Genomic DNA, 10266 nt, shown 5'->3' with positions numbered 1-10266 from the left:
CTACTTCCGTAGTGATACTGCCTCGGAAACCCAAGGAGGGGTCACTATGAGTCGGGGCCGACTCGATGGCAAATAACAACAACAACAACAACAAAGAAGAAACAAGGAACTTTGGTGGCCTAGTGCCTACTTGACTGTGAACCAGAAGGTTGGTGGTTCAAACTCACCAGGCACTCCAAGGAAGGAAAACTGGGCAATTTACTTCCATAAAGATTTACCGCCTTGGAAACCCAAAGGGGGTCGCTATGAGTCTGAATCAATTCAATGGCAGTGGGTTTGGTTTTTTTTTAGAAGAAGAAACAAACACTGCTAATTAAACATGACATAGCATTGATTATGAGATACATCCCAATCGCAGAGATGTCAAAAATGAAAAATATGTATCTTGAAATCAAAGAAATAAGGTATTTCATTCTAGTAATGGGGAGTGTGTGTACATAACCCCTCTTGCCTGCTGGCTGGCTGGCTCATTTACCCTTCCTTCCCATCACCAAAACCTTCCAATCTCATTGCTGCACATCATGACTCAGTTTTGACCCTGAATCAAATTTAAACTATCTCCTATGAGTCTTCAGAAAGCCTTGTACTTAACAGTCTGGTCTTTTTAAAAGAGCTATGCTGAACAGTCTCATTACAAACTTCCTCCAACAACTGTCAACAAATTCTTTCCAGAGTGTGGCCTAACTCCAGTCTTCCCATAGTACCTGGTGATTCACTGCCCTCCCTATTCCCTGTCCTCCACAGTGGTTGGCTAGTTGGTATATGTTAGTTAATTGCAAGGGATTTCCCTACAGGCTATTGGAGAAGGGCATGGGAGGGGGCCTGGGAGTAGAAGCCGAAGCATATCATCCAGTTCTCCCTCAACACAGGAAATGTGACTCCCAAGGCCTCTCTTGAAACACCTGGACCTTCCAGGAGGAGGCAGGATTGGGGAGGATTAAGCTTCTCTACTTCTCTTGGACCTTACTTCTTATCCCTGGTTTGGGACTCAATGAGATGAGCTGTGAAGGGAAGATGGAGGATGGGGAGATCTGGTACTGGTTGGGGTGATAGGAATTCTTGAACAGTCCTCTCATTGTTGAGCTGGATTACAGGCTTCCAACACAGCAGCTAGCTCTTCAGAGTTGGTATTTTGCTTCTTTCATTGAGTAGAAGGGTGTGTATGTTTGTGAGGTGGGGCATTGATAGTGGCTTTCCATTTCCTAGCATGGAAAAAGGACTGCCACCCCACTTCAGAATAGAGTGAAAGTAGTAACCACAGGGAAGGAAATTCCTTGTCCTGTTCCCTTCAATCTGATTTTGAGATCAGAGTCTGGAAAGGAGCAGAGGCTGACAGGGGAGGTTGGGAATGCCAGCAGAGAGAGGGATGCAGCTTATGCTGAGAATTGAGGGGCTAATCTGGGAATCCTTAGTGATAGAAGACTCTGGGACCTTTGAGGATGGGTGAGCAGGCCTATCCCTGTCCTAGTATTCCTGGCATGTGACACGCTGTGAGGCTGGGTCTGTCTGTCTGGGGGGCTGCAGCATCTTGTGGGGAGGTGCAGAAGACAGAGAAGTAGAGGGAAGTGGGAATAGAGGGAGCCACAGTCAGACTGATGGACAGTCAAAGGCTAGGAGGAAGGTGTAGACGACTGAGCGGCCTGACTTTTTGAGGAACAGAGGCTAGCCTGGTTCAGAGCAGGACGCTTGTCGGTCTAGGATTCCTAGACTGAGGCAGGAGCTGGACTGGGCTCTGTCTTCAGAGTCCTGGCCTTCAGCACTGGCAAGCCCTGGCACCTTCCGGCCCGGCCTGGGCTCCATCAAAGCCTGAGCAGAGCCCCAGCACCTCTCCACCACCGCCGCTATTCCACTGGGCCTTCTCCCTGCCCGAGCGCAGGGCCTCCCCTCTCTGGGGCTGCCCGAGCTGACTCCCGAGGCGCGGCCAGGCCGGGTTCAGCGCCCGCTGCCCGGCTGGGAAGCAGAGGGACGTGCCAGACAGAGCCGATGGCAGGAGGGGGCGCGGGACGGAGAGTAGGTGTGAGAGTGTGTGGAAGTGCACGGTCGGTAAAGTGGGTGACTGAGGCGCGTGTGCGCGGGCGAAACAGGCGGGTCCGTGTACGCCTGAGAACCGGGGAAATGGGCTTACAAATCAACCTCGTGCCGGGCTGGGAGCGGGTCTCCGACAGGGGGTGTGTGCGGATGGGGAGCCGCGGCCCAGGGGTCCGTGGAGGACGGCTGCCTGGGAGTGGGCCCCGGTGTGCGCCAGGCCCAGCCGCCCAGCGCCCAGTCGCGGGCCGCGCGGAGGCGCCGGCCGTGCTGTTCTGGTTGTCGAGCCCCGGGTGTGAGCCGTGCGGCGCGACCGGGCCGCTCGCCCTCGCTTCTCTCCTGTCTAATCTAAACCATGCGGGACTCTCAGCTCCTGTCCGGCCGGCGCGGCCCAAGGGCCGCGGCGAGGGCACCCGGCCGCGCAGAGGGGTGCGGGCGGGCGGCTCGGGGAGCCAGAGACCCTCGAACCCCCCCGCGGGGGGCGGCGGGCGCGGGCTGATTGACAGCGGCGACGTCAGCGGGGGGGTGGCGGCCCCGGAGGGAGGGAGGGTTGGGGAGGGAGCAGAGGCCCCAAAGTGCAGCCTCGGAGATCAAGGGCCCGCTCCAGAGCCGGGATGTGTCCGGCCCCGAGGGCGCGGCGGGCAGCGGGACCCTGACCCAGCGGCCCCGAGGCGGTGCCCGCCTGTCCCGCGCTCCTCGGACCCGCGCCTGCAGTGGACCCAGGGCCGCAGGCGCCTCCGCATGCGGCAGTGCAGTTAGGGTGAGTTTGTGGGTCCGGCTGGGGTGGGGTGAGTTGAGCGCCTGGGACTGGGGCCACCTGGAGCCCTGGGTCAGGGAGGATGAGCTGGAAAGGGAGCGAGTAACGGGACCACAGTCAGGTCCTCAGGGGCAGCCAAAGCGGCAGGAGGACCGCGATGTGCTTCATCTCGGGCCGCCGCCTCGGCCTGACTCCCAGCACTTGGGGCGCGAGCCCTCTTGTCCTCTGAGTAACGGGAACGAATTGGGACCCAATAACCTAGGGTAAAAACGACAGCGTCTTAGGAACAAGATTATGCCGCGACAGGCGGAACGGTGGCCTTGGAGTCGATGTTTGCAGAATAAGAAAGGCCAAGGAAGAAGGCCCAGTACCGGTGGCGAAAATCGATGTAGAGATGTGAATATCAGAACACGGGATTTCTGAACCTTGGGCGCAAACAGACTCGTCCAAATTGAAACAAGGACCATTATATATAAGTAATAATTGATGATCAACAGTATCAGAATGTGAGAAATTACCAAAGAAACAAGGCTAAGCGGCATAACCAATAAAACACTTCGATTTTTAAGTAATAGTCGCTTTCAGAATCCAGTGTAAGTAGTAACCACAATTTTAAATGGATAGGGACAAAGTAACTTCAAATAGAGAAATAATGTAATAAGAACTGTTACATTAAAATCAATAATAGGATAACAAATGATAAAGAGAACTGTAGGAAAAGGTGAACAAAGAAAAAAACTATTAAGAGTAATATTAATATTAGTAGTGTTAATAGAATATCGTCATATAATGTATTGTTAATACAGTTCCAAACTATCAAAATCAGTATTAACCAAAATCTTAAGAGCAATAGTAATACAAAGACACAGTAACAAGAAGTCTGGAGTAGTATGACAATTTATGACCAAGGTATTACTAGTTCCAACAGCATTATAAATAATGGTAGAGTAATAAGAAGTATTGTACCAACGTGATGAAAAATAATCAGAGTATTAAGAGCTACAGCAATATTACAAATTATGACAAAATAACAAGAAGTAATGATGTGATGAAAAATAACCAGTGCATTAAGATCAGTAATATTACAAATAATGACAAAGTGACAAGATATTGTAATGATGAAGAACACCTGGAGCATTATGAACAAACCTAACAAAACAAATTATGGCAAAATAGCAAATATTATAAGGGTGTGGAGAAAACTAAGGTGAATACTGAAAATAACATTACAAGTTATGGTAAATAACAAGTTATTGGAACAGTGCAACACTCTGGCAAAGTATAAACAGAATGAAGAACCAGCCACGAAACATTTTAGGGGTACAAAGTAAACATAAAAATAAGGATAGATGAACACTGTAATTAACAATTACCAAGACATGGGTCACCGTATTACCAACGTGCCTGGAATGATGGAACAGTGGCAGGAAAGCAACAACAACGTTCGCAACAATGATAAAGTAACAAAAACAAACTAGTGCTTTAAACATCCAGTACTAAAAATAATAATAGTTTGTTATGTGATACGATAGGAGCTCTGGAGACGTAGTGCCTAAGGCATTTGACTGCTAACCAGAAGGCTGGCGGTTCAAACCCACCAGCCTCTCCTCGGAAGGAAGGTTGGGCAATCTACTTCCGTAGTGATACTGCCTCGGAAACCCAAGGAGAGGTCTCTATGAGTCGGATCCGACTCCACGGCAGTTGTTGCGTTTTGCGTTAGGTGATAGGATAAATATTCTTAATGTTACTGAACTGACCAGAACACTATTCTAATACTACCGACAATTGAAATATTTAAAACGTATTAACAATTCCCCTAATGCAACAGAAATAATTCCCAGTAATCTAGGGGTGGAAAGGAAAACGTTATCCTCCTTGGAAAACGAAGCGGCCGAAAGCAGCCGATCCAAGCATAAAGGGAGCGGAGCTGGCGGGCCGCGCCTGCGGAGGGATCGGCGTGAAGGACAAGCGTGGCCCAGCCGTGCCTGCGTCTGAGCCCATTGGGATTAGGGGGCTGTGGGGGCCACCCCGGGCCAGCCGGTCGGGAAGCAAAGGAAATTGGCGGGGCGCTCCGGCAAGGGCGATCTGTGGCGACGCTGGAATGTGGCCCAGTGGCCGAGAGAAAAGGAAGAGGCGAATCCCAGGAGGGGTAGGAGAGCGCCGCGCAGCCCTCGTGTCGCGTCCGAGCGGCGGCAGCGGCGTCACTGGACTTGGACCGCGGACGTGCTGGGCACGCGACAGGACTGGGAGCTTGTGGCATGAGGCAGATAGTGCCATGTACAGCCCCGGGTGTGACAAGTGCCCCGCAGACCAAATGGTCAGGCCTGCAACGCGCTAACAGTCCGGTCTCCTGGTTCCGTGGGCCGCCGCACCTGGGGCCCGGCGGACTGCAGACGTCTATCCCGCTTGGGCCCCAGATATGGTCGAGGGCCGACAAGGCTGAGGTTGTCTCAAGAACCAGTGCCGTGGGGCCGAACGCACAACTACAACTACCCTACGCACGTAGGGTCCTCTTGACTGGGGCTCCTGGGTTTCGGAGGCTCGGTCTAGGGACCCGCGCGTGGTCTGCGGCCAGCGTTAGCCTTGCCCCATAAGTTTGCTCCCTGCAGACTGTGGCCCTCAGGACCAGGACCCAGGCTGTCAGCCTTATCTTTATGGGCTTTTCCCAGCCCGGGCTAGCCCTGACCTCTTTTTATCTCTTCAGTTGCACTTGGCTTGTTTACGTAGCGAGGCCCTGGGAGCTGAAGTAGATCTAGGTCTGGGCTGGGGAGGTCAGTGGACATGGTGGAAGAGGGCCTGGGTCTTGGGATGTACAGAGAGATCAGGGGACAGCACGAAAAAGGTAGGAGGAGGAAAGGGGGACATTTAGACACAAGAAGCAGTCAGACATACACAAAGCCCTACCAGAACTCGCCCAGCTCCAAGAGGGAAGAACAGCGAGGTGGAAAGGCAAACTGGAGATAGTGCAGGGTTGCACACCTCACAAAGGTAGGACAGGCCCTTCAGGCTGGAATTCCATCAATGTATTCCAGAGCCAGCGGTGAGCAGGAGTGAGGCACCTGGGGGTTGGGTGTGCTGGTGAATAGGCCCAGATCCTGAGGGAAGAATAGCTGTGAACTGGACCCACCCAACGGGCCTGGTTCTCAGTTGCGAATGGTCTGGATTCAGCCTTTGGGCCCAAACTGTAGTCCTTTGGAGCTAATGTGTGAATGGGCCAGCCAGAAGTATGAATGTGAGAGCTAGGCTAGGGAGGCTGTACAGTGCCTGGATCAGAGCAGCCCTAGCAGAATGGCTGTTTGAGTAACTAGGAGGCTGTGTGATGCTCCGTCCACTGCCTGCATGAGAGGATATGGGTGCCCATGTGGGAAGAGGGTGTTTGTGGGAGTGGGGATGCATAGGATTAAAAGCTTTCTGTGCAGGGTGTGTCTACTGGAGTGCTATCTGAGGGAGTGGGTGCAGGTAGCTGGCCCTAGGTCATTTCTGCAGGTAGGGAGCCCAGCCACAAGAACCTGGTCCTGTCTTCCTGGCCTGGCTCCCCGCCTGCCTGCCTGAAGTGTCTTGGCTCCTCTGGGCTAGAAGGTCCAGGCCTGAGGACCCACTGGAGCCCAGCAGGAGGGAGGGACTGTGGGTGCAGCTGGGGCGATGCCGAGAGGGCGGTCCTTCCCCCAGACCCACTCATCACACAGCCCCACACCAAAGCCAGGCAGACAGAGAATCTCGCAGCCCCCGGAGGCAGGGGGCGAGGATCCTGCCCTCCCTGTGGCTCCCTCCCCCAGCCCAGGCGGGGGCGGGGTCCACGTGCGCCCGGCGGTCGGTCCCCACGCTCTGCACAAGCCCACGACTCAGCTCTGCGGGCCGAGGGGGCTCTGGCGAGTGTGGACTGACTGGGCGAGTGATTCGGTGTGTGCTGTGCCCGCAGGAGATGCTGCAGGACAAGGGCCTGTCGGAGAGCGAGGAGGCCTTCAGGGCCCCGGGCCCATCGCTCGGCGAGGCCAGCGCTGCCAGTGCCACCGCCGCCCCTGAGCCCGCGCTGGCCGCGCCGGGCCTCAGCGGAGCCGCGCTCGGCAGCCCTCCTGGCGCCGGTGCCGACGTCGCCGCCGCCGCTGAGCAGGTAGGGCCGCGCTGGCCGTCGGGTAGAGGTCGGGCGTCCGCCTGTCTGCAGGGTGGTCAGTGTTTCCAACTGTGGCCAGAACTCCTTCCAGGGGCACCTGGCTGAGTCCAGGACTGTCCGTCTGTTCGTCCTCCCCTGAGCAAGGCTCGCTGTGCCCTCTATTCGGGCTCTCCTCTACTTTGAGTCTTGGGGCTGCTCTGGGACAGGCGGGGGAGGGAGACTCCTTCGACAGCAGAGTGACCCCAGACCCAGTGTCCAGCTGCGAGGACCCCAAACGACGGGGCCCCGCGGCCTGGTACAGGGCAGGTAAAGCCGACCTCTCCCGGGTGCGCACGGGCACCGCCGCCAAACTCCGAGACCGCAGGGACGTCACTGAGAGGCTACGCGGTGGAAACCCGACGATCACAAGGAACCGAAGCGGCAGTGCAGCCCGCTGCCTGTGCGGTTCGGTGCACGGTGTCTGCGGGTGCGCGCGTCTGGCCAAGGGCGTAGGCGCCCCGCCGAGTGTCTGTGTGTTTGCCCGCGAGCCTGGGGCTCCGTCTCGCCACGTGAAGTGGGCGCTTTTCTCTGTGGATGTTTGTGTAGGACTATGCCATCTCCCTGGCAGGGTCAGTATGTGTGTCTTCTGCATCCCAAATGTAGGGACAGCCCTGAAGGAGGGACTTTTAGCCACTGATTACATTTTTTTAATTCCCCAATGGTACAAAATAATCTTATGAAAAGAAATCGTGAGGCATGGGAGCCCGGGGACTGGCAATGTTCTAGCGCTTGCTGGGGCCAGTGTGCTTCTTTCTGCGTGCTTGGTCCTCGAAGCTGGTGTGTGTCCTGCGTGGAGCCGCAGGCCGGGCAGACATAAGTCCTCCTTTCCATCCCAGACCGTGGAGAACATCAAGGTGGGGCTGCATGAGAAGGAGCTCTGGAAGAAGTTCCACGAGGCCGGCACGGAGATGATCATCACCAAGGCCGGCAGGTCAGCGCTGGGAGATTGACTTCAGGAGAGGAGGGGTGGGAACGGTGGGGGTCTCCGGAGGACCCTGTTAGCAATCCTTGTGGTCTCCAGCGTGGGGGTGCTGCCCGAGTCCCCTCTGACACTCTGGCTTCAACTTTACATTCTACTTTGACTTCAGACTGGCCATGGAGGCCACAGAGTGCTACCCATCAAGGAAGCAAGCAGGGAAGGATGGACGTGGGAGGAGAACACTATGTAAATGAGATGCAAACAAGGATCCAACCCTTGGAGTTCACCCTCCAGCACTTTTTACCCCCTGGGGAGCTGCTTTGTCCTCCCTCCTTTGGAGACCTGCAGATGGCGGAGGCCTTCTCAGAATTGCATTGATGGGAACCTGGGGGAGATTCCCCTCAGCAGATAGGGGAAAGGGAAGTACTTCCACCCCCTCTTTTTCTGTAACTTCAGGAGCACCACAGACCCCCAAGTCTCTCATCTCAAGGGTGCTGCTCCTCTGTTTCCAGCCCCCTCCTCAGCTAATGGGAAGGCACCCGTTGGGCTTTGTGTGTGTGTGCACGCGCACGCTATTTGGGGAGCAGCTCACGGGGTGGCTGCCAGAGAGGGATGATTTATAAAGTGGAAACATCTTTAAAATGCGCTGGTGTCTGTGGGAGAGAACAGGGAGGAGAGGGTGAGAGAAGGAAGACAGACAGTGGGGATTCGCTGGAGCTAAGGTGTCGGGTGGGGCAGGGAATGGGGCCTATCCATTATCAGGTGAAGGAAGATTGCTGCAGACAGAGAAGCTGGAAAGATCAGGCTCAGGAACTCCCTTCCCACTTGTCCCCTCTACATGTACACACTTAGTTTTGGTCCCCTGGAGCCAGGTTAGGTGTGAAAATGCCCCTTTGACGGGCTGTGGGCCTGTAACTGGGCGTTCGGAGGGATAATATCATCGTGAAGCATCTAAGGCTCAGGGTCTGGAGTCAGACAGTGGCATGTTCCACTTCCCTCTCAGCTACTTACTTACATCTGTGTAACCTCAAAGGTGCTCAAAGGTCTCTGCCTCTCTCCCTATCTCCATCTATAAAATAAGATTTTACTTCATACTTAGCATTTAGCACCATTCCTGGCACATAAATAAGCAAGCAATAAATGTTAAACTAAAATATCAATAATAATTAGAGAAATGTCTGGCATCCGCTCAGCATTTTCATCTGCTTTTTAGAGAACTCTGCTGAACTGCTTGGGGAATGGTGGCCATTCAAAAGAAACAAAAAGCCGGTGCCTTGCTGTGTGCAGTGTATGGGTGCTGTGGTCTTTTCTGTCTCTGCTCCATGGCTAGTCTTGGTCTCCTTTGTTTTTTTGGGGCTGGGAAAGGGCAGAGTATCCAGAAAACAAGGTAGGCAGGGCTTTAGTTGTGCTTACCTACTAATGTTCACAGCAGATTAGTAAGTAAACACAAGTAAGCCTTGCTTACCTTGCTTACTGGATTCTCCATCCCTGTAAGGGGTTGTAAATTTGAAAAGAGGTTTTGGTTCTATAGGAAGGTGCTGTGGGGTTGAGAGAGAGAGAGAGAGAGAGAGAGAGAGAGAGAGAGAGATGCCAGCCCTGCCTGGAAGCACAATCTTTGATGTGGAGAAAATAATGTGAAATTGTTCACTACAAATTACTAAGTAAGCACAGGTAAGCCCATGCTTACCTTGCTTATTGAGTAACCTGACACTGGGGCTGAAGGTCTGAGCACTTGGGCACCCTCATGCCTTAATCAGGGAGGTGGAGTGGCCACCCAGGCCTTTATCAGGGGAGGTAGCAGGGGGATTTCAGGGCCTTCGTTTGATGCATTTTGTTGATGAGGAAAGAGGGTACCTTGTCGAGTCATGGCATTGGAGGGCCAGGTGTCACAAGTCCTGGTGCATCCTAGCTGAGTGCACTTGGACAAGTTATTGGACTACCTTGTGACTCAGTGTTGTCTGGTGAAATAGGGATGGTGACTGTAGACTTAATTACCACCCTTCCCTTTTTGATTTTTTTTTTTTTTTTAATGTTCAGCTGCTAACCAAAAGATTGGTGGTTTGAATTCACCAGCCGCTCTGTGGGAGAAAGATGAGGCAGTCTGCTTCCATAAAGATTTATGGCCTCAGAAACTCTATGGGGTAGTTCTACTCTGTCCTATAGCGTTGCCATGAGTTGGAATTGACTTGATGACAGTGGGTTTTGGTTTGTGAGGCTCAAAAACTGACTGGACAGCCGTGGGTTTGGTGGGTTTGGGTGAGTCTCAAACCAAGCAATCATGTGAACAGTGCTTGGTAAATTGTCAAGTGGATTACAGGTGTGAAGAGGAGGATTTATTTCTTGTGCCTGCTGGAGTGGAGAGAAGGAAAGAAGAAAGAGAAAGATTCAGAGCTTCCATTTTCAGGCAGCAGAAAT

At 53.6% G+C, this 10266-nt stretch overlaps 1 protein-coding gene across 1 annotated transcript in view; it reads left to right on the top strand.

Moving 5' to 3' along the window:
• The first annotated feature begins 6704 nt into the window (after positions 1–6704).
• Positions 6705–10266, top strand: part of TBX4 (T-box transcription factor 4) — a 34973-nt gene continuing 31411 nt past the window's right edge. The window contains exons 1-2 of the mRNA XM_007947874.2: positions 6705–6893; positions 7769–7863. Of these exons, the coding sequence (XP_007946065.1) occupies positions 6705–6893; positions 7769–7863 (284 nt within the window). The remainder of the gene's footprint in view (positions 6894–7768; positions 7864–10266) is intronic.

Source organism: Orycteropus afer, unplaced genomic scaffold, assembly GCF_000298275.1.
Source record: "Orycteropus afer afer isolate SDZICR_OR568_19922 unplaced genomic scaffold, OryAfe1.0 scaffold00196, whole genome shotgun sequence".
NCBI classification, from domain to species: domain Eukaryota; kingdom Metazoa; phylum Chordata; class Mammalia; order Tubulidentata; family Orycteropodidae; genus Orycteropus; species Orycteropus afer.
The sequence above is the reverse complement of the archived record's forward strand: the minus strand, read 5'-3'. Positions and strand labels throughout refer to the sequence as shown.